Source organism: Aquila chrysaetos (genome assembly GCF_900496995.4).
Source record: "Aquila chrysaetos chrysaetos chromosome W unlocalized genomic scaffold, bAquChr1.4 W_unloc_3, whole genome shotgun sequence".
In the NCBI taxonomy this organism is placed as follows: Eukaryota; Metazoa; Chordata; class Aves; order Accipitriformes; family Accipitridae; genus Aquila; species Aquila chrysaetos.
The window spans coordinates 1,588,000-1,613,163 of record NW_024470323.1 but is presented as its reverse complement, the minus strand read 5'-3'; the positions used below and the strand labels follow the sequence as shown (position 1 = coordinate 1,613,163).

Here is a 25,164-nt window from a genome sequence, read left to right as displayed (position 1 = left end):
AAAGAAGAAACTAATAATGATAATGATAACACTAATAAAATGACAACAGCAATAATGAAAGGATTGGAATGTACAAATGATGCGCAGTTCAATTGCTCACCACCCGCTGACCGACACCCAGCTAGTCCCCCAGCGGCGATTCCCCGCCCCCACTTCCCAGTTCCTATACTAGATGGGACGTCACATGGTATGGAATACCCTGTTGGCCAGTTTGGGTCAGCTGCCCTGGCTGTGTCCTGTGCCAACTTCTTGTGCCCCTCCAGCTTTCTCGCTGGCTGGGCATGAGAAGCTGAAAAATCCTTGACATTAGTCTAAACACTACTTAGCAACAACTGAAAACATCAGTGTTATCAACATTCTTCACATACTGAACTCAAAACATAGCACTGTACCAGCTACTAGGAAGACAGTTAACTCTATCCCAGCTGAAACTAGGACACAGGACACTCCCCCATCCAATACTATATAAGCATGTCAATGTTGTAAAAGCTGAATTGCATGGCAGCTGTAATTTTATGCACTTGTACATTTCATGCACACATCAGTTTATGTATTCATATAGGTATTTACATATGCAATTTGCATAACTGGACAACAGTGCTATTTAATTTGAACATCCAAATACTTTTTTCCACAAATAATGGAAAACTCATGCTTTGATTTGTGTGTCTCCAAAACCAAGACTGGGTAAAAATGTGGCCATGCAAATTACTAAGTTTGTAAAGATCCAGTCATCATGTAAATGGAATTTCCTGTGGGAATAAAGAAACGATGTAATATTACTAGTGTTGATCCATGTTCTGTAATAATTTCATTTCAAGCTAGCATCTGTATGGTAGATTAGGGCCAACAGCAGATAAAAATATACAAACATGAAACTTTATACACATAATTACTTTAAACACTGGCTCTTCAGTACCTGTATTGCTGTTTAAAATAAATGTCTATGAAGTCTGGCATATAGCCTCTAATAATCATTGTTTAGACAGGCACTCAAAGATGAAAAAATTGGAACCTTCTTATACTGTTCCACTCCACAGTCTTTAAGGGAACGTGGGCAGGATAAGTTTAATAATCATGTCATGTAATTCTAAAATAGTTTGGACAAAAGCTTTTAAAAGTTAAAAAAATTAGTTTAAGTAGGAGGCAGCTGCATTTTGGAAAATCAATAAGGAGAAACGGTAGGTTGTAAACTATTCAGCACCTAGAAGCATCAATTTTCAAGTCGAAACACAAAAAGAACTATGTGCAGATTCAGTGTGTGTTGACAATCAATTTGACTATGATTTCCTGAATATGTTTCCTGAACAAGTTTTTGCATGGAAAGTGCTCCAGGAAGAAACAAACTATATCCAGTTGGAAGTCAGAAAGCATTGTGCAAGGCATGGATGTTAGAAAATCATAATGAAATGTCATACATATTTGTACAATAAATTCAGCTTTGGGTGGAGCCTCTTAGAAAGTGCAAATACTAAAAGCAAGGAGCTACAGAAAGGATCATAAAATGAAAATATAACTCACTTCTGAAACATTTCTGAAACAATTTTGCAATAGGAAATACACAGCAATCTATCTTCACAAGAGCCTGAGAGAACAGTTCTAAGTGAACCCAGATCTCACTAAAAATTAAAACACAGTGAGAGATGAAATTCCTGCATATAATGACACTCTGTATAAAATAAAATTTTATTATACCTTAAAAAAGAAAACCTAAGCATGATGTACAGCATTCAATGGTGGAACATAGTAGTGTAGTTTTTGAAGTAGTAGTGTAGTTTTTGAAGTCTTATTCTCTGCATGCAGTAATGCACAAACAGCAAGGGTATTCAAGAAGGAAGTCTGCAATAATTAGAGACAGCAAAACTAAAAAACCCATCTGAAATCATTCGAGTTTGCTAGTGGTCCTTAATTAAAGGCTGATTTAAATTTCATCGTAAAATGTAACTTTTCTTAGTGGACTGCTACTTTTAGTTGTTTCACAAAGTATTGAATAACAGGTTGTTACATGCTGTTATTCAGTTTGCATTCTCCATGGGATTCCAATTGAGTTGATAATAGGTAACAACCTCCCATCCACAAAGCCTTAGTTTTGATTTTTTTTATCTTAGTTCAAATGCATAACATCAAGACTTTGCTTGCTGACAGGCAAGTTGCTGGCAAAACAAAAAGCAAAAGCTATTTGGAAGAACATGTAAGAGTTAAAGCATTTTGTCTGAGCACTGATGGACCATTGTAAATCCACACTGTCTCTTTATTAACATTTCTATTTCAATCAAAGGCAGAAGGACTAAAAATATCTTAGGGACAATTCATAACAATTTTTTTTTAGTTTAATACAAAGAAATATGAACTGGTTACAGGAAAACAACATAGCTGAAAATTAAACCCCACAAAAAATATTATGAAATGTAAAGTTAGCTACATTAGATTGTAAATGGAAAAGACTTGGTTTTATATTTTATACTGCAAAATGTCCAAAATGCAAAAAAAAGTCTCCTCAGCAGTTTGGGAATTAGGACACTGAGAGCAAGCATTTTATTCACGATATTGAAGATTGAAACTGTAAAGAATGATGTTTTCAATAATGAATGACTCTGTGATAAAGTGACAGATGAACTAAAATGGTGCCAAGCGCAAAGTAATACACCTGGGAAAATCAAACATGCTACACCCATACTACACCTCATCACGAGCTCTCAGTTGGCCATTAGTACACAGGCAAGAGTTCTCAGACTCACTGTGAACAGTCCGGAGAAGGTGACAAGGCTTATTAGTGGTATGGAGTTCCAGTGAAATGCAAGGAGGGATTAAACAGACGACAACATTTTGGCTTCAAAAACATACAACTGTGGAAGATCTCCATAAAAATCCACAGAAATCATGAATAATTTGTAGAGGCTTAGATGGAGTAACTGTTTATTATTATATCTTATAATGATTTTTCACAATAAAGAAAATATGGGATGTCCAATGAAGTAATTAGGGAGCACATTTATGATAAGGAAAAGGAAGTACTTTTTCACACAGCACACAATTTAATTGTGTTGTACATTGCCACAAGCCAGAAGTTAATAGTTTCAAAACAAAACTAGAGAGTTCACAGATACAGCCATCATTGACTATTAAACTTGGGGAACTAGCAATTTAGTCCCCACTGGTGGCTAGATGCAGGGAGGGCAAGCAAGGGCAGTGAACACTATCTTTTTCTGTTTCTGATAGTCTTTCAATAAGAATCTGTTGCCAGGTGGAGTTGAAGACAAAGAAATGGGTTGGACTGACCATTGAACTAGCCCAGTTAATCATTTCACAATACATTTATGTTAAAACCTCTATTGTTGCACTCCTTAGAATTTCATATCAGATTGAAGGGGTCTCTCTGTCTTCACCTGTTAAGATTTCACCTACCAATTACTCTAAGGCAATGACTACCATCAACAGTTTCAGTTTTGAGACAACATAGCTCTTTTGTGAGCCAGTTCAAAACCAAGGAAAAACTCTTCCAGGATCTGGGAATCATCTCACCTTCAGCAAATTCACTCCATTGACATGAAATTAGACTTAAAAATAAAACAGATTAAGCAAACCTTTATGTCAAGAAAGAAGGAAAGAACTATGCACAAAAATATCAACAGCTCTTAATTATGCCACTCTTGGGAAGGTGACAAATAACAGTGTAAGAGCCATATCAGAGTACAACAAACAACAACCCAAAAATTTGTGAAGAGTTATACCCAGAGATACGTAGATACATGGAGGCTCCATTCATGCTTTCACAGCTTTCACTTTCCTACTCCTTTCACCTCTTTACCTCATCATACTTGCTTCCTTGTCAGTTTCTTTGCCATAACCACACATGAAGACCAGAAGCATCTAAAAAATCAAGAATGTTTCTGAGGGTGCATTTTGGGGACAACAGGAACACTACTGGGAGTACTTGCACAGCAGCAGAAGAAACACATATCATCCTTTCATCAATGCTATAAAACCTGACAGACACAAAGTACTTTCTGAATCACTGCATCAGCTACACTGATGATTGCAGAAGAACCAACTGGAGACCAAACCATAAGCAGAAGGTTGTTATCTCTCAGAAACAGGAGACTGTAATGCTATCCTCAGGTCATCTACCCTTGTTTTCACCCCTAAATTGTCTTTTTCCATGTTTTGATAATGGGCAGTTGTTGACCTATAACATATTATTTCCATTTAAACCACAATTGTAATTGCTGGATCTGCTACACTGTCCTTCAAACATCAATTTGGATTATAAACTTCTATAAGGCAGATTCATCGTTATCATCATTACTGGAGGCAGAGATATTAGAATAGAATAGAATAGAATTAGAACAGTTGGAAGGGATCTACAACGATCATCTAGTCCAACTGCCTGACCACTTCAGGGCTGACCAAAAGTTAAATCAAATTGTTAAGGGCATTGTCCAAATGCCTCTTAAATACTGACAGCCATGGGGCATCGAACACCTGTCTAGGAAGTCTGTTCCAGTGTTTGACCACCCTCTCAGTAAAGAAATGTTTCCTAATATCAAGTCTGAACCTCCCCTGATGCAGCTTTGAACCATTCCCATCTGTCCTGTCACTGGATAGCAGGGAGAAGAGATCAGCACCTCCCTCTCCCCTTCCCCTCCTCAGGAAGCTGTAGAGAGCAATGAGGTCGCCCCTCAGCCTCCTTTTCTCCAAATTAGACAACCCCAGTGTCCTTACCTGCTCCTCATAGGACATGCCTTCCAGCCCTTTCGCCAGCTTTGTTGCCCTCCTCTGGACACATTCAAGGACCTTAACATCCTTCTGAAATTGTGGGGCCCAGAACTGCACACAATACTCAAGGTGAGGCTGCACCAATGCTAAATACAGTGGGATAATCACCTCTTTTGACTGGTTGGTTATGCTGTGTTTGATGCACCCCAGAATGTGGTTTGCCCTCTTGGCTGCCAGGGCACACTGCTGACTCATATTGAGCCTACTATCAACCAGCACCCCCAGATCCCTTTCTGCAGGGCTGCCCTCCAGCCACTCCTCTCCCAATTTATACTTGTGCCCGGTATTACTCCATCCCAGGTGCAGAATCTGGCATTTAGTCTTATTAAATTTTATGCCATTAATTGGTTGCCCAGTGCTCCAATCTATCTAGATTCCTCTGCAAGGCCTCTTGTCCCTCGAGAGAGTCAACAGCACCTCCCAGTTTAGTATCATCAGCAAACTTGCTAATGGTGCATTCAACTCCTGCATCCAGATCATTGATAAAAATATTAAAGAGAACTGGCCCGAGGATTGAGCCCTGAGGAACACTGCTGGTGACCGTTCGCCAGCCAGATGTAGCCCCATTCACTACAACCCTTTGAGCCCTGCCCTTCAGTCAGTTCTTCACCCAGCGCACCGTGTACCTGCTCATCTCACAGTTGGACAACTTGTCCAGAAGGATGCTGTGAGGGACAGTATCAAAAGCCTTACTAAAATCCAGAAAAACTACATCCACTGCCTTCCCTTCATCCACTAGGCAGGTGACCTTATCATAGAAGGGTATCAAAGTAGTTAAACAGGGTTTTCCCTTTGTGGACCCATGTTGACTGTGCCTGATGACTGCATTGTCCTTTAAATGCCTTTCAATAGTACCCAGTATGATCTTCTCCATAATTTTTCCAGGTACTGAGGTTAGACTAACAGGTCTGTAGTTTCCTGAGTCTTCCCTCACGCCCTTCTTGTAAATTGGAATAACGTTGGCTAGCTTCCAGTCAGCAGGGACATCCCCAGACTCCCAAGACCTTTGGTAGATGATTGAGAGGAGTCCTGCTGTAACATCTGCTAGCTCCTTCAGTACTCTGGGATGAATTCCATCAGGCCCCATGGGCTTGTGAACATTCAACTGATACAAATGGTTCGTTACAATTTTGGTGTCCACAAATGGAAATCACGTTCCCACAGTCATGGTCCTCCGACTCAGAGGACCGGGCAGCCCAAGGTCTGTCAGTATTATTAAAGACTGAGGCAAAAAAAGCATTGACTGCCTCTGCTTTTTCTTCATCCCTATTAGTCAGGTGACCATCTTCAACAAGTATAGGTCCAATGTTTTCCTTAGACCTCCTCTTGCTATTAACATACTTTAAAAAGCCTTTCTTGTTGTCAGATACAACACTGGCCAGTTTCAACTCTAGTTCAGCTTTGGCCTTTCGTGTCTTCTCTCTGCATATGCGAACCACAGCTCTGTAATCTTCCTGCGAAGCCTGACCTCGCTTCCAGAGATCGCACCATTTCTTTTTCCGCTTGAGCTCCACAAGGAGTTCCCTGTTCAGCCAAGCTGGTCTTCTGCCCCGCTTGCTTGACGTTTGACACAATGAGATTGCCTGCTCCTGTGCTTCTAAAAGGTGGTTCTTAAAAAATGACCAGCACTCGTGGACCCCTAAGCCCTCAAAAGCAGATTCTGAGGGGACACTGCTAAGTAGCTCCCTGAGTAGCTTAAAGTTTGCTTTCTTGAAAACCAGGGTAGCAACTCTGCTGAACTTTTTTCTCAGTACACCAAAAATTTTAAACTCAGCCATTTCATGATCGCTGTGGCCAAGACAGCCACCTACCATCACATCTCCCATGAGTCCTTCTCTATTCACAAACAACAAGTCTAGGAGGGCATCTTTCCTAGTTGGCTCACTGAGTATTGTGTCAAGAAATTATCTCCCACAAACTTCAGGAATTCCCCAGACATGCTTGTCACAGCAGTATGGTATTCCCAGTTGATGTCTGGGAAGTTGAAATCTCCCATAAGGACAAGGGCTACCAATCCAATATTGAATACTTGTCGCTTGATAGCACTGCTGGATGCCCCACCTGAGTTCTGAGCAATGGAGAATGAGGAAAGTCACTATGCACCACAGGTGCTACAAGACTCAAGCCTTCGATCTGGGTTCCAGTAAGATATTGGATTGTCTGGAAGATGAGGAAGGCTGCCCAGCTAGTTGTTCATCCCAGTATCCAGACGCATGACACTGCTCTCACTGGTGATGGAATATGAGGAGAAAACAGAGACACTCGAGGCAGAAATCTCTAACTGGGAAAGACTTGTTAAGACTACAGATATTACTAAGGATCAGCAACATCTGGGATTTGAGCTGCATGTTAGAGTCACAAAGCAGAACCTGCATCAGCTACAATTCCTTTCATCCAGGCGTTCCTGTTAGTGCATATTTTTCTTTACTTTCTCTTCCAGCCTGTTTCTGAATATATTCTATATCCTCTGGTTCAGACCTTGGGAAATGAATGCAACAAAATATAAACAATGGTGTTGTATATGGCATAAAGAGTGTCTCAGAATATATCCCTGCAAATATTTAAGAGCTTGCCTGGTTGGTAGGAATTGCTTTCTAGTTGTGTCATAGTTCCTTTTCATGGTTGATAACTTTTTGCAGAGACATGGCAAAGGGTGAAATACCTTTTCCTTATTCCTTTGTTGCAATGTTGTCTCCAGATGAGCACCCGAGGCAGCCATGAACACAGCAAAATGTTTGCTGAAACCTAGAATGTCCTTACAGAATTGCTGGCCTTTTTTAATTGGGTGGAAAGTCTCTCAATGTGAACTTTTTCATGCTCACACAGTCTGATTTAATTTTCTTCATGCAAGTCAGTCCAGGATGCTGTTATACTGCTGAAGTTTGATGCAAAACTCTTATAACATCCCACTGTTGTCCCAAAATGGGGTTCTTCACCTGGTGTGCAAAGAGCTGATTACACACAGAGCCGAGATATTTGTTTCATGTCTGTACAGAGATGGGTGCTAGGTGGTAACTCCACAAAGCTAGCACACACTTGAAATGCAAACAAGATCTTATATATACATCAGGATCAAGGAAAAAGTGGTAACAAAATACATGATTGGTTACAAACAATTTATATAAAAAAAGTACTTCTACACATGTCTAAATAATTACCCAACTCATTCTATTAAGGTGGTCTTACATTTACATACTCATTATGCACAAGTGGGTGTCATTTTTAATATTAAAATCAAGCTAAGTTAGCTAAGGACAGACATTTTTCTTGACACTACTCCAGAACTAGGCACTTATGATATAAATCAGAAATAAGACGATAGTATTGACAGAACCTCATTGTTTCACCTCCTTGCTTCAATGGATTCAGTGTAGGGGCCTTCCATTCTTATCCCTATGGTTTCAATAACAGATTGTCCTTCTGACATCACCACCAGTCCCAGAAATAACTGTGGTGACTTTTTTTATTATTCTAGAAAGCATCAGTTTTGGCTAGGTCTGGGCATACTCTGCCACTTCTATGCACTGCCTCAGATATTTTACTTAGGCCACCCAAGAAAGTGCCATCTGAATTCTAGAAATGGGGGAAAAAATTCCTACAGCCCCTACCTGTTCTCAAGGCTGGCCTTTCTTGAGTGGCCTGTCTCAGTCTTTCTCAGATCAACAGAGGTTGTATATTTTGCTTTTCTGATCTTGGCCAAGAGTTCATCATTGTAAAGCATGGCATTGCCACCTGAAAGAGGGACACGTGCAGTCAGTGCAAACACAGATTCCTCAGGTTTGCACACTGAGCAAAACAGGGCAGTTTTCTATGCCACAAACTTTCAGTTCCTGCTGCTGTGAAGACAGTTGTATCTAGCAAAATGGCAAGAAAAGCAGCTGGGATGGCAAGCTCTTAAATTGTGGTTCCTCAGCTCACCAGATACAAAAGTCCCATGTACTCCTTCTATAGATAGTTTCTTGAAGGGACCTTTTTCTCTGAAGGAGTCTATCAAAATCAGCTATACCAACATTGATCTACAAAGAGAAGTAAAAACTACTAGAACACAGAAAGACTGTCGTGAATGAGATTTTGTTACACAGATTTGGTTTAGCAGCAAATTAGGATTTATTAATATTTTTTGAGATAGATCACAAGATTAGGTTGTATGACTTTAACAGTACTTAATTATGAGCCAATTTAACAGTGATTCAATGGAATTTGTTACAATCAAATTTGCAATTTAGTTAAAGATTCAAAAATGGCAAGGATCACCCAAAACTTACAGCAGGGTTGGAGGTTAAACCAAATCACACACACGCACAGACAGATAAAACAGTTCTGAACCACACAGACAGACAAAATAGTTCCAAACCAAATCACAGAGAGATGGGCAAAATAGTTCCAAACCAAACTGCAAATGCACACGCACAGATACCACCCACATACACATGCACACACACACACAGAGAAGTTAACCTACGATTAAAATTTTCCTCTCGTGAGTTTCACGAATTACTCACTTTTATGTGCCGGCATTCATCAACAGACGGTCAGTAAACCTCGCAAAATCTGGCCTTTAAGTCCTCACAATCAACAGCACAATGGGAGGTTTTCCCAAAGCATGCATGGCTTATCCTGAAATATCAGGGTGGCCCAGGGGGCTGCACCACTACAGACTTGTGCAAAAAGAAATTGTCTTATTTATGTGGCCATATCATGTGGGAAGTGAAAAGATCAAATTCTTCACCATTTGACACAATTGAATAGCAATTCAGTTCTAATACTGAGTAAGAAACATGGGAATAAAGAAAACAGTAGAGTGCTCAACTCTCATGCCATCAGAAGCTTTCAGATCTTAATGTTATTCTTAAAGACCCATCATCTCTGGAAGTCAAGTATCAAAGCAAATTAAGTCCCTGGCCCTCTGGTTGTGAAGAAAAGCTCAAAAATAGGTCCTGACTATATTCTGAAAACTCAACAGAGTACTTATTTTTAAAAATGTTGTTTTCTAAGTTATTCCAATATTTGGAGAGCATGACTTGTAATTCCTGAGTAGCTAGTTATCAGTTCTGGTATTATTCTTTAAGCAATATTCATCTTTGCTACTTCACTGAAGAGTTTGAAGGGCCTCGTGTCTCGTAAGTTGTGAAGAGTTTTTTGGACTAAGTACGTTAACACAAACATTTACTTAGATACCTCAGTTAAGCATGTTTTCAGGATCAGGCTCTGGTTTGTAATAATTATATACTTAAGCAGAATTCATGTTTTTTTCATCCTCTCACCTTTCCATCCTCAGGCAACTGTACTGCTAGCTCTTTACTGGTGGTAGATAAGAAAAAAGAAAAGTACAGCATAGTACTAGAAGTACACTATTTGCACTAGAGTTAACATGCTGATTCCTTCCTATGTAAACAGCTCTTATTTTCTCTCTACTCATATGCAAAGCAAAATACTTACTTTATTCTGACATTTCACCACCCACTTCTAACTTAGATCTGAATACTTAGATAAATTCTCCAGTGAATGTAGTTCCTTTTCAGAGTTAGAGAAAAAATAGGTTTTGGTCAAGAGTTCATCTAATGAATGGCTATTTCATTAATTAATACATTCTTGCACTGAAAATCAGCTTTGTTCAATATTTACAATTGCAGTATGTCTTAACTCCCAACCCCCGAAAACAAAGTTAGAGAATATTATCTTACTAAGCCTGGCTAATACCTGTCTCAAGGCTAATGAAGCTGTGCAAAGGGCCTGCATCCATAAAGAAAATAGGAAGATAGGATGTTTAATAGTTAATTAAAAAGCAAATAGGCTTCTTTTCTGTTCTGCAGAACATCACAGTCCAATAATAACAGCTATCTAAAAAAACACCTTCTTTTTCATCTGTTTAGTTTAAAATCAGCTGATATTTTCTTTGGTACTTCAGATGTCTCATAGAAATTCATATCCTCAATCCTGCCTGCAAGCAGATGATGCCCAGATGGTAACTGTATAACACTTAAATCGTGGAAGCCAAAACCTATTTTTCAGCCGTACTTAGCACTGTAACATCCTGGAAAAGAGCTGAATAATATTATTAAAAATTACTGATTGCTACTGTCAGGCATTCCAGAGGAAGTCTTAACTTCTTTCCATTGCCTCCTACAAGTCTGTAAGGTGGAGGAAGACAAAGCAAAAAATGTACGGCTTTGATGTTGCAAGGCTGTAACCGAATCAGTGATCCAAAGTTCAAGAGGTCATTGAAACAAACGAGAGAAAAGAAGGAAAAAAAAAGCCTGTTCACGTGACACTCCAGTTCCCCACTTTCATAATGAGTTCTCAGAACAGCCTTAACATAATTACTGAATTATGAAAAAAATCCAAATTATAACGACAATTTAAAATGCAATAGACTAATTGCAGCTAAAGTAATGACTCCTTAGTATTCATAAGGCATATTACCAGAGGACCTTAAATTCACAAATAGGAAGTAATTTTTTCCTAAAGTTGATTTGATTTTTACCCATTAAATTCTTGGGGGGTATTTAGGGTGTGATTAAATTATGATTTACTCCTATGGTCCATGAAAAAAATGGAAAAATGCTAATGATGTTATGCATTAGGATGTTCTTATTTATTATTAAGATATTAACTTATGGATTATAAGTGGTGTTTTAAAAGGCTGCTAGTTCATAAATTTAAAAATGTCTATACAATTTTTTTCAAATGATGTCTGCATCAGATCCCATACTCTTTAAACAGACTTCGCTATATTTGATAAAGGAAGTCTCAGATTGTTTCTAGATTCTTTATTAACACAAGATTCAGTTTTTGATGTAATGTAAAATTTTATATGCAGAATTTTTCTTATCAAATCCAAGTTAATGTGATTCTTTGAAAAATGAGAATCTAAAAATATTCTATATTGCCAAATCAGTTACTGTTCTGCAATTTCTGATGCAACTAATGACTTAGAGACATGAAAGAGCTCCATGCATTTCCTTTTGACACAGATAGATAATACTATGTAGTGGTGCATCTTATTTGTACCTGGACTATCAGAGAGACTGAGGCCCCGCTACACTAGGTCCTGCACCAAAATCATTATAATATTGCAGATGATGTTTTTCAGGACAAACTTCCCCAGACTGAGAAGATGCTATGTGTACATTGCTGGCTTCACTGTTGTAGATAGATAACTGAGCTAATTTTATATCAATATGGGGAGGAGGATAGCAACAGCAGCGTGGAGCTCCATTCAAAGTGATTTATGTTGCTTCATGTGAATGCAGATAGCACTACAACTTGGCAGAAATTAAATTTATACTTGAGGTGTGAGAGGAGAAAAGTCAGAGAACAAAGTGTGAATCCATCAAAAACAGCCCATGGAAGCATACATATGTTGCAAAAATGTATAAACTAAAAAAATGCCTGGCATGTGGGAAGGAATGTAATAAACTAAAAGGATTACAAGAACATGTAAACACCAGCAGGGTCTGTGTAGCATAGACAAAAAGGAAAGCAATAGCTCCATGAGCAGCTCAGATAAATTCTTTGGAAGATCAGTGGATAAAACAGCAGCAGATGAATTAACTGCTAGCTTGAAAGCAAACTGAAAATTTATCACTTTTAAGTTAGACATAGATGCACCAATCAGTGTTGTGTCACTGACAAGATTTCTAAAAAAAAAAAAAAAAAAAGAAGCCAGAGCAACTTTGATTATTAATAAACCTGGTACAAGGATAGATAGTAGCTACTGCAACAAAAAAATATGCAGGATTCTTTAGTGAATGGGTAGTTACTAGAGTAACTTCAGATTACTCAAAAAAATCAAGTAATAAAGTCTTGTTGAACATATCTAAAGGCAATGTCACACCGTTCTTTTCCAAATTATCTTAATATTGCTGAATTAGCAAAGAAAGATGATCTCAGAGTTTGAAAATTGTACTAAAATTAAAATTCCAAGCAGAAATCCAATGGCCAGGTTGTTACCAGATGCAGTAGTTACACACTACCATTAGTTCAAATCTTAGTTGAGTCACATCCAACTGGGCAAAACTTCTTTCCAAATGATGGCTGCTGCATGAACTCTATAAAATGAACTTAACTAGTGTCAGATCCTAGTAGAGAATCATCCAAATAAAAGACACTATCACTGCAGTAGACTTTATTATTGGAAGTTTTAGTGAAGAAGCCAAGAACTGGCTGGCCAACAGTACTGGATCACATTTTGAATGAGAAGGTGATACCTCCAGCATAGAGCTGTGACAAATTACAGATCAGTACAATCTCATACTCCAAATCCCGTGTCATTTTGCACATAGAGATACGTCTCTCTATCTTTTTTTAGACAGGCAACATTAATTTTCCATTCTTTAAATCTTACACCTCTCTGACTGGAATTATATTTGCTTCATTTTTCTAGCAATTCAACAGAAGTGTCTCCAGACATCTGTTACATACTGAAGATGTAAAAGCATTTTTACATTAGACTGCATTACTAGCTACTGTGCCTTTAGGGATACCTTTAATCTCACATCTGTATTCTAAAGTATGTCATTATTTTTTCAGTAGCAGCTAAAGTAGATCAGGAGTGATTTAGCATAGCAAATAGTTTACAGCTTCATCACATGGTATACAGCCAGTCAGATAACAGAAGCACTGTACATTTGTGGAATGTTGTTTAATAAGTGCTGCACATACAAAAACATGTCTTTGAAGGACCCCAGGCACGGTCTGCCAAAACTCAGACCAGCGTTTTAGCAGATTAAAAGCTTCCACATGTATTTTAAGAAATTGCATTATGGATTTTATGAAGCACTAAGTAATGTGCTTAACACCATTCAGAAGGGAAAGGTATCTTTATCAGTGGTATCTTGCTGGGATGCGTGGTTAAAGTAGATATTTTTGGCAATATGTTAAGAATAAGTGAAAAGTAGCATTTTCATCCTTGGGGAATAGGGTAGAAGTCTGTTACAACTACTAGCATATTTATTTCAGTCTCGTAGCAACATTTCCTGTAGTATTCAAGGTATCTTAATGTGCTTTGGCTTATCAGCTACCACAATGAACTTTTTTCTAATTAAACTGAAATAATTTACCATGTTACATTATGCTTTTTCTTAAGCAAATGTTCTGTGCTCATTGTTTCACTCCTGATACAGAAAATAAGCAGCTTTATGCCCAACAGAAGAATCTCATTTTCAGGAAAGGTTAGTCAAAATGTCTGGACATAAAAGGATGTCTTTTTAGAATTGCACTGTGCAGGTAGCAGCAGTGTTTTGTTACCAAAAAAAAATTGTGAGCTGCTATTTTCTGTGTTCTTGGGTCTCTGATTCTTGGCTTGAGGACAGTCAGTCCTTTGTACTCTGTTATTACAATGAGGTAATCAAAGAAAGAGAGTCTTGGTTTGAGGCTGTCAGCTGTTACTAATCACTGCTCCATGGCTTGCTGTGAATCCCTGCTTGCTTCTCCCTCCTGCTCTGCTTAGCGCACATAAAGAAGATAAATTGCTCCCTAGTTTCCCTTCAAAAAGCATATTGTTTGGCACATTCCAATACTGTGAGCAAAAGATGGAATAATGCAAAGAGTTAAATGGGTATCTAAACAACCCCACAGCAGGGTCCTTCTCAGGCAGATGTGAATTTAAGGAAATGTACTTTCCTACCAGTTCTCCAAATGCATTCTGTTATCTTGCAACCCTGAAAAGTAAAACAACTACACTTTTCAGAACAGTACAGCATATTCCTGCAAGAGGTTTCCTGCAGTAACACAAATATCACTGACACTCAATAAATGCAGCATCTAAGTTTACCATATTTACATATTTCATTTTACATGGAGCTGTAATACTTTGGTGTCTATAAATTATTTAAGCAACAACAAGCACAGTCTGGGGAGTTTTACTGAATTTTTCCCTGCCTTCACTGACTGACACTGTCCTAATACAGAGAATTTTAAAGGAAGAAAATCAAGTTATTTGTGCATGTCTAAAAAAGCACCATGGAAGCAAACAAAGTAAGAAGTGAGCAAGGCTGTGGAATACCCTACCATGAAAATAGTTAGGGTAAAAATAGCAACTGATTTGAACCTCAAGCTCAATACATTTATAACCAAGACTGTATAATATACTTGCCTGCTGTATAAGAATACTATACTTGATGGCCCAGGAAATACTTTCCACCATAGATTGCTTTCATATTTTTTTATAAGATAACAACTAATCTTGGTGCACTGAAACCAAGCTGAGTTTCATAAAGTTAAAGTAATGTTATTCCACTGAAAGAGCATTATCAGTGATGAATGACAACAAAATGGTCTTTCATTTGTGGTTAACTGAAAGGTAAAAATCACTGTAAAGCCACTAGAGATTATTTGGGCCTCTACCATTCACACCAGTCAGTGATGTTCTGACAGTATCTTACCATGGTTTCACAAACATATTCCTTCTAATGACGAAGCTGTGGTTAGAAGAACATGTGTTTGCAGCCAGGAGGATGAAGGAAGAAAAAACATGCTCAGTTACTAAATATTTTCCCTCAACAGGAGTTAGAAAGGGATGGAGGAAAAAATTTGCAGCTAGCACACATTGCACCTATTTTCTAGCATATTTTTACACTGTTTCCATCAAGAAGTATGGGACCAACAGAAAGCACAATGTTCAATTTGCATCAGTTTTGCATGTGCAAAAGCTTTCAGAATCACTGAGAGGTATCCAGTGTCCACATTCAGGTATAATTCAAACCAAGCGCACTATGAATACCAGAAATAAGTATGTATGGAACATTAGGTTAGCATCCTCTATAAAAAGTTTTTTTCATCATATACAACCTTTCTCCTAACTGTGGTGGTAGAGAATCCACAAAGAAAGGCACACCACTTTATTTAAGTGCTTATGTGGACTCTTCTACATGTTGTTAAGTCCCACCTTTCTGTTAAGGTCTGTGATTTCTCTGATTCACTCATGCAGTGAGATTTTTTCTTAAATGTAACAGGAACATCTGTGTATCTTCATAAGGGTATATTTTTATGCTGATTTTTTTTTTGAAGGCAGTGCTGGTTTGAGTAGCCATGGCCCTCCAGAGCTCTCCTGAGCCCAGGTGCTCTTTCACACACCTTTTTTCTCTCGTTGTCATCAAATGGTGGATGCTGTTTGCTCAGCTATGTGGTGAGAACAGAGCCAGCTTAAAGATAAGCAGGGGAAAGTAAGGAATGCCTAACTTGTTTTAGCTGCCACCAAAGAGCAAAGGATGCAGTTTAACAATACAGCCAATGTGAAGTAATGGCAATTTGTTGCCAAAAGGGCTAGTTTTCTGCTCCTGGACATGCTGTCCTTCTGCTTCCCTTGTACAAGTTCTGGTGTTCACATGACACCATTCTGAGATGATTCAGAATGACAAACTGACAGGAAAAATGAACCCTACAAAAACCAAAATTAAAAGTTTTCTGGTGGCAAGGGATGGGGTAGGACTATGAAGCTGTGGGGCAGGTCTAGTCCTTTAGGAGCCACTCAGCCATTTTAATTAGCTTGTTAAATTGCATTACTATATCCCAGCCATTGGTTTCATTAGTCAGCTTGGCTTAATCACGATCACATAATTTTGGATCAAATACAACTACTAATTATTAATTTTCCTGTGATATATTTGTCCAATGTTCTTAATAGGCCTGGAAAAATTATTAAAATATCTAATTTCATTATTTAAATTTCCATATTCAAATAAGGATAAGTTAAACTGAGATTTGGAGACAGCTTGTCCCATCAGTTCATGCAAAAAGGCATACAGAGCTATATTTCAGACATGTATTTTATGCGGCTTCAGGAAGTCATTAGCTGTATTAATTTAATATTAATTAACTTCACCAATGCATATAGTTTTGGAAAATGTTACTTAGCTTTTTTCTTTGCAATTTTATTCTTTTACTGCTACTGCTATTAAAAATAATAACCTAGAGTTTGGACTAATTTTAGACCTGATCTTGTGAAGGCCTCAATTTTCAAAGTTTTAAATATTATTTAAATTTTGTTTTTTGGGAATGCTCAGCAACACTCAGGACATGCTGAGCAGCTATCAGAATAAAGCTCTGGAGCTTAATCATGTTAATTAAACTCAGGCAATACTTCAACTGTCTTTACCTAACTATTGCTTTTCCTTAGAATTTTTCTATCAGCATATTTGATTGTAACCTTGCACAGTGTTATTCATTTCCACAGATCCTCATCAACATACACAAAAGGGATTGTTCTCATGGTCTCATACTGAGAGTTTACTCATCACACAGTGCTTAGTGGATGTAGGGGGTCGGGAATAGCCCATTTAAGACTGCTTCATTAGGAGAGTGAAAGACAACCTTAAAGAAACAAAATTAGGGCAACAGTGCTGAATTGACACTTACCATTATTGCTGTTCCACCATAGGAGTCTTTAACAAGTGATTGTAATTTCCTAATGAAGAGACCATAAAAATAAACAGGAAAATAATGAACAATAAAAAGATGTTAGGTTCATAATGTTTTGTTTTTAAAGACTGAGTCTGAAACACCTAAAGGAAATTTATATAAAAATCTACATTAGTAAGGAAGTGCTATCAATTCAGTTCTAATATGATGAATAAGGAAAGAATTCATAATGATCATAGAAAGCCTCTCTTTTTTATTTCCAGTAGTCAATATTTACAAGGACCAGAATGGACGATTTGTTCTACACATTCATTCAGAACTGGTTCATCATTTTATATATTTAAAATCTTCATCAATATGATTCAAAAGTAATTTTAAAGAAACCAAAAGTTTAAAATATTGTGGGCAAAATGTTAGATTCTCTTACACAAAACACACAAATTTTAGTATAGGAAAGCAAATACATAAACTTCTTATTTTTTCCAAAAGTTTTTAAAGGTGTCCTGGTTTCGGCTGGGATAGAGTTAATTTTCTTTCTAGTAGCTGGTACAGTGCTATGTTTTGGATTTAGTATGAGAATAATGTTGATAACACACTGATGTTTTCAGTTGTTGCTAAGTAATGTTTAGACTAAGTCAAGGATTTTTCAGCTTCTCATGCCCAGCCAGCAAGAAGGCTGGAGGGGCACAAGTTGGGAGGGGACACAGCCAGGACAGCTGACTCAAACTGGCCAAAGGGGTATTCCATACCATGTGATGTCATGTCCAGTATATAAACTGGGGGGAGTTGGCCTGGGGGGTGTGGATTGCTGCTTGGGAACTAACTGGGCATTGGTCAGAGAGTGGTGAGCAATTGCATTGTGAATCACTTGTTTTGTATATTCCAATTCTTTTATTATTATTATTATTGCCATTTTATTATTTATATCATTATTAGTTTCTTCCTTTCTGTTCTATTAAACTGTTCTTATCTCAACCCATGAGTTTTACTTTTTTTTTTCCCAATTCTCTCCCCCATACATCTGGGGCGGGGGGGGGGAGTGAGAGCGCAGCTGCATGGTGCTTAGTTGCTGGCTGGGGTTAAACCAGGACAAAAGGGCAGCAAAAAGCTTGCATAAACAGGGACTTCTCACATTAAAAGCAGTAGCTGAACATTTTAATTTTTTCAAACTGAAATTATACACATGCATATATGTATACACTCACATGCACACCCCCTGCCCCCAGTGACAGAGCCTTGCTTGCTCTGACAAATGATAAAATCACTGAGGGTACTATGATCAGTCCTAAGTAGTGACTGTTTTTTTAGGAAAAGCAAAATAAAATGAATCTTGCTACTTGCCCAGTTCTTCAGTGGCATACTACTTACTGTTGGGACTATTTGAGGTCAGTGAGTGTAAAGAAAAACATCCCATTTAAAAACTGCTAGTTATGGGCCCTGATTTGGCAAACCACATTAGTTAGTGATTAACATTAAGGACAAATTTAAGTCCAGGAATGTTTTGCTGACTAGGGGTTTACATGCAGAAAGAGGTCCTCAGTCATACCAGCTGCTGACCAGTTATCATTGTTGTAAATATGCATATTCCTTCTAATTATGTAAATATGTATATCCCTTTCTAAAAAAAAAACACAGGCAGAAACTCTTAAGTACTGTAACAGGAAAAGTAGATATATGCTTAAACTCAAATCTCAGACTTAAATAGTTCATAACATATCTTGAGGACATTGGGCTGTTCTGCAAGAAATCAGTTGATGCAGTTGTGCTAATTAAAAGGAGAAAGTGTTCTGAAGTTGTAGGACTTTTTAGCATAGGCTTTGCTTTTTGGCTTTTAAAATAATTCCTTGGAATTTATTTTTGAACAAGCAGACCCAAGCTATTATTGGCTTAAATGTTATCTAAACAGAATATGCTCAGTGTATTTTATCTTTGATCTTACTGAGGAGTATCATCCCTCTGCATTAGTGTGCCCTAGTATAATCCAAGATTACGCATAGACTATGTACAGCATGCTTACAATGTTGAGAAAATTAAAAACAATAGAAGCAACTCTGGATTTATAAATTCTAGAATTCTGTATAATCTAGAAACCTAAGTACAGTAAATATATATATAATTGGCACAAAACCAGTAACAGTATAGTAGCTATTCAAGAAAGTTGCTGCATGTTTAGTTCATGCTAATTTGCAGAACCATGATAAATCAGGTGAACAATCAGGACTATCAGATTAACAATTCAGCATTTTTAACAAATTGTCCTAACTAGATTTTTTCTCCTTTTCCCTGCATCCTTTCTCTCTCTTTCTCCTTCTCTTACAATACCCTACTAACTTTCTTGCTGCCTTTCCTTCATCCTAAAATATTTTCATTTCTTCTCTAATGCCTTTGTTAAAGAACAACATAGTGCTTTGCTTTTTGTCCTGACGCTCTGGAGAACTCCTTGTTATGTCTTTATTTCACCCACAGTGTGACTGATTCCTCACTTATTTCTCAAGAGAAAGAAAGAGTAGGTGAAGGGAGGGGACAGGGATAAGGGCTTGGGTTTGTTTGCAGTTTTACAGACTTGCACTCTTCTTTCTTCCCTTCCCTCCCTCCCTCCCTCCCTCTCTCCCCCCCCCTCCCCAGCAATACATAAAAAAATCATTCCCATTCATGTTGTGTGCCCACACACACTGGGAGAAATTACAGGCGCTCTGCTTGGGGTTGCCTTGACAACTTCAAGGCTTCCATGTGCGTGAGGACCGGTGGTACAGCAAAGTTTCCCAGGCTCCCTGGGGAAAGGGAGGGGAGGGGAAGAGAGGAGGCAGAGGTGCTGGAGCCAGCAGCCATGTGGAGGAGAGAGAGAGCAGCGAGCAGAATGAAAGGGGCACATACATCTCCCGCGGGACAATGGGAGTTTTGCTGGCTGGCTGTGAAAGGACACGCTGAGGATACAATGGTCTGTGATACATGAAAGCTCCCAGACCCTGACATGAAACCCTTCCAGAGACCCATTCAGCTCTAAGAAATCTTGTCAACATCTTAAAATGTAAAGAAAACAACCCCCTTCATTTTCTCATGTTTTAAAAACAGATTTTAAATATTTTTTAGATAATTCTTGTTGTTGGTATGCTGGAAGCTTTTGCAGTTTTGGCCCTGGAAGATACTGAATGTCCCTCTTGTGAGTTCCCTGAGTTCCCATTAATGTCAGTGGGAGGGAAGGCTGCCCAGCAGCTCCCCAGTAAGGGCTCTCTGAGGTGAGAAATTGCTTCCTCCTCATATACCTTTTGTTCATACTTACGCCTGTCATCCCTCTGCTTTGAATGCTTACTGCTATACATGCCACAAGCAGAGCTCAAGAAGAGAGGAATTGCTGTCCCCTACTTTCAAGCTGAGAAGTCATTTATATGATAAACAAGGGTAGAAATGAGACTGAGCAACCTAAAATAAGGAGCTGTCATGGTTTAACCCCAGCCAGCAACTAAGCACTATACAGCCGCTCGCTCACTCCCCGCCCCCCCCGCAGTGGGATGGGGGAGACAATCAAAAAAAAAAAGTAAGACTCATGGGTTGAGATAAAGACAGTTTAATAGGACAGAAAAGGAAGGGAAAATAATAATAATAGAATATACAAAACAAGTGATTCACAATGCAATTGCTCACCACCCGCTGACCGATGACCAGCCAGTCCTCGAGCCACAGTGTCCCCCAGCCAACTTCCCCAGTTTATATACTGGGCATGATGTTGTATGGTATGGAATACCCCTCTGGCTCATTTGGGTCAGCTGTCCTGGCTGTGTCCCCTCCCAGCTTCTTGTGCACTCCCAGCCTCCACTGGCAGGGCAGTATGAGAAGCTGAGAAGTCCTTGACTTAGTATAAACACTGCTTAGCAACAACTAAAACATCAGTGTGTTATCAACATTATTCTCATCCTAAATCCAAAACACAGCACTATACCAGCTACTAGGAAGAAAATTAACTTTATTCCAGCCGAAACTAGTACGCGGGCTGTGTAGTCACACATAATAGGGAACCAAGCTGGAAAGCAGCTTATAAATAAAAGAGCATGACTATTGCTCCCTGATATATCACTGGCACACAGTTCACCACTCAATCCCAAAATCAGTCCAAGAAAGAAATAGGATCACAAGCTCTAATCCTTCAACACAGCAATCTTTAGTGGTAAGGTATGCCCTACACTGACTCCTAGTGATTTTTGGAGTGTAGGAGACTCAACCTAGTATCAAGTGTGGAGTACAAAGAAAATTAGGCTTGGTTAAAGCAGTAAGCACATATGCCTGCGAACCCTCTAGACTGACAGTGCTCAGCATCTGATCCTGAATCTATTACCTGGCAAGGGCAGGATACCAGGAACTGACTGATTTAACATCTGTGCATTTCCAAATCTTCTCACCAAACTATATAGGTTAAATTTACCTTTTCACGCTCATGATGTAAACCAAGTTTAAAGTCAATCTTAGCTAAAATGAAAAAACTACACAGCCCATTGCTGCTACTTTAGAAATAGCAAGAACATAAAACAGCAATTAAAATATATAAAGACAAAGTTGACAGGACTAGAATGCATGCATTCATTTTTCACTTTTTAAATTACACGTCTTTTTAAGTTATATACTGATACTTTAAAAATAAAATTTGTAACAAATGCTGTCTGATATAAACATTGTACAACTCAGTAGACGCTCTGAAAGACTCCAACAATTCTTAACTTTATTTTTATGCGTTGGTTAATTGTATTTGCATTTGCATTATTTTGAGGACTCTAAAAAAACCAAGCAATACTCCATCCACCAACAAGACTGGCTATAGGATTTACTTCCTGTTTGTAAAAATAACTATTTATTACTTGGTAGCATTTACCATTTTCCTCACAGAATTTCAAAACATAAGTGTAAACTTACCACAAGCATTATCATCCAGTTTTACTGATGAAGAAGCTGAGCAGAGAAATGATGAAGTGCTTCAAATGTTGGATTTCCATTTTCACTTTCTTCCTGTGCCTGTAACACTTTGTTCTTCCACTACAATGGCACATATAAATCAAGCAATTCAGGGTGCAAATCTAATAATCACCCTTTGCAATTCATTTTGTGGGTACAAATCTTACTGGCTCCAATTGCTTCTGCCAGAAGGACAGGCAAGTCCTAGCTGAAATGAAAGGGTAAGTATGAAGCATGTGATATTGGTTTTATACTTTGAAAATTTGATTAGAGCCTGGAACATGGCCTTGATCTCAGTTACATCAGTGACTATCTAGGGTAGTTTCACTGTGACTCCAGTAGTACATATTTCCTCCTTTAGAAGATAGACAGAAGTATGATAGATTTACAGTGATAAGCATTTTGAGAAAATATTTAGTTTTGCCAGGCCATGATTCTAGTTTTATGTTTCCATATTATTTATATTCACACAGTCCTTTTGCCTTATTTTAAATGCTTTCTCTTCTGAGATAAGTATCCAGAACGGAAGGTGGGCAACTTTCATTATCTTCTATACGTTCAAAGATGGCATCTAGATAAATATGTGGGCAGTCCGCAAAAGTTTGGATTAGACAGTGCCATATAGAGGTACATAGGAGGAGATAATAAAGCAAAGAGATCTTTTCCTGACCTCTTTCTTCATTCTGCACTTTGAAAGCATGATTCCAACAAGAAACACCAGCACTGTTTTGAGACAGGAGGTGTAGCCCTCCAGATGAAGTATAGGGAAGTTATTGACTACCTGAAATTTTAAGAAGGAGCAAAGGGGCATTTTAAGGAGAGGAACGTAAACTGCACCTGTTTGGAAAGAGAAAGAGCATTTCCATTTCTGGCAGTCCTCATGAGACACTCCTTCTCAGAAATTCAGAGCTCTTTCCCTGTCAGAACTGCACCTTCATTTAAAAAACACAATGCAGCCCTGTTGGTGCAATCTCATGAACAAATACTTTAGCAGATGCCATACTGAGCACCCTAGTATTCATATTAGATCAGATGCATTAAGATGAGCCAAGAATTAGGAGTAATGTTGCAAGTTTTGCAAAGCTTATAAAAGATTCTAAATGCTTATTCATACAATAGTAAGGATTTTCTGAAACAAGCTAACAGCATTTAATCTATTTTAAACTCCCATGGCTTGGGACAGAGGTAAACTCAGGTCATTCCATTAGGGATTGAAGAAAACTCTTCATACGCATTAATTGTAGCAAACATTATCAACATTACTTGAGTGTACTCTGTTTTCTTTCTTACCATTACAAATTCCATGCAGCACATTTCTAAGGTACATTTTTCAGACTATGGTAACTATGCTAATCAAAAAACATGAATTGGCTCACTGGAATATAGGGAGTGCCACACTGCATCAGACCAATAATCTTTGTTTTTAACAAGTGTTAACAAAGCACAGAAAGCTGTAACTCTTGTAATAGAAAATTATGTAATTACAAGCATTAGGGGTGGGATGGGAAGACAGTGGCAGCACAAGCTGCAAAAGAGGGCCAACTTACCTTGGGTAGCTTTAAATGTACTGGTCATCAAAACTCTTCCCACAAAACCATTTTCATCATGCTGAGTTTATAGTCTTTACTCACAACAGTATGAGGTGAATGTCCTTGTGCTTAAATTTACTAGGAATTGCTGCCCTGGATAGTAAAGCATCAGGGAAGATGGGAGTCCGAGCAGTAGTCTACTACATGAGTACTACGATCATTGCTGTACTGATTGGTATAATCATTGTGGTCATCATCCACCCTGGGAAAGGTACTAAAGAAAACATGCACAGAGAAGGCAAAATTGTGCAAGTGACAGCAGCAGATGCCTTTCTTGATTTAATCAGGTATGGCTATGATATTGCACATTTTCTGTACCAATAATAATGACAGTGATATTTAGATTCACGTGAGAAGGATAGTAGAGAATTTTAGACAGTGAATGCCTAAATTAGCCAAATTTCTTACCAATATCTCTAACCCCTACAACGCTACAAAAGAATACATGGATTTATTTTCAAATCAGGCTGTTGCAAGGGAAGAAACTGCTTTTAATATTCAAAGAAAAAAAGATTCTTTCTTTCACGCACAAAAGACAGACTTCTGTTCTGCTATCTGCATGGGTATTTTCCCCTCCTTCCATAGCACAATCCTTACTTTCCTCTGCTTTCCCTTACTTCCAACTTTTGACAGTTTTATCACTTCACTTGAATCCCTGATTTAGCTATTAATCTTAATTTTGAATTGTAGCTGCCAGTCTGGGTGCATCTACTCAACCTTGTTAAATTGTATGGATGGGAAATAAATTCCAGGAACAGGCAAGTAAAATGCTTGAAATAGAGGGGCACAAATATACAAGTTTGTTTTCTCCTTGCTCAGAGACTCTGCAGTGCCTCTTTTATAGAGCCAATATGTATTCCAGGGAGTAGGGAAGCTGAGGTTTTGAACTTGGGAGCTTTTCCACAGGTAAAGCCACCAAAATTTTGTGTTCCACTAACCCATTTGGAGAAGCCAGAGACATGGATAAAGGCCTCCAAGAGTCATGCTGTCAGGAAGGGGGACTTCAGAAAGGCCTATGAAGAGGTTTGCATTCAGAGTCATCAAGATTTATTCAGTTATGGTGCTTCTAATTCCCTCAGAAATGTCACCATTCTGGAAAGCAAACAAGCAAATCCCCATATGTAACAAGTATACACACACATATATAATTATATGTGTATGTGTTATTATTAAACAATACTCAAACTTCAGAAATATTTATTTCTTAATCATGATGAGACTCTAAATCGAGAGATAAATGTCATGATGTACTAGGCTACGTGACTGCAAAAATTGTTTGAAAAGTAGAAATGCATTAAATATTAATGACTTCTTTTATTCATCTGGATTCAGACAGCATTAATAAATACAAAATTAAAAGTCAACACTGATCCACAGAGCTTTGTTCATTTGGTAATTTAGCTAATATTCTGCTCCATAACCAGACCTGCTATACAATATTAGATACAGAGATTGCAATTGACAGGATCTATTCAACCCTACTACATTTCGTCCTGAT

At 38.2% G+C, this 25,164-nt stretch overlaps 1 protein-coding gene across 1 annotated transcript in view; it reads left to right on the top strand.

Annotated features, from left to right (window-relative positions):
• Positions 1 to 25,164, top strand: part of LOC121233027 (excitatory amino acid transporter 1-like) — a 79,173-nt gene that overhangs the window by 34,359 nt on the left and 19,650 nt on the right. Inside the window, exon 4 of the mRNA XM_041121609.1 lies at positions 23,749 to 23,953. Coding sequence (XP_040977543.1) covers positions 23,749 to 23,953 — 205 coding nt within the window. The remainder of the gene's footprint in view (positions 1 to 23,748; positions 23,954 to 25,164) is intronic.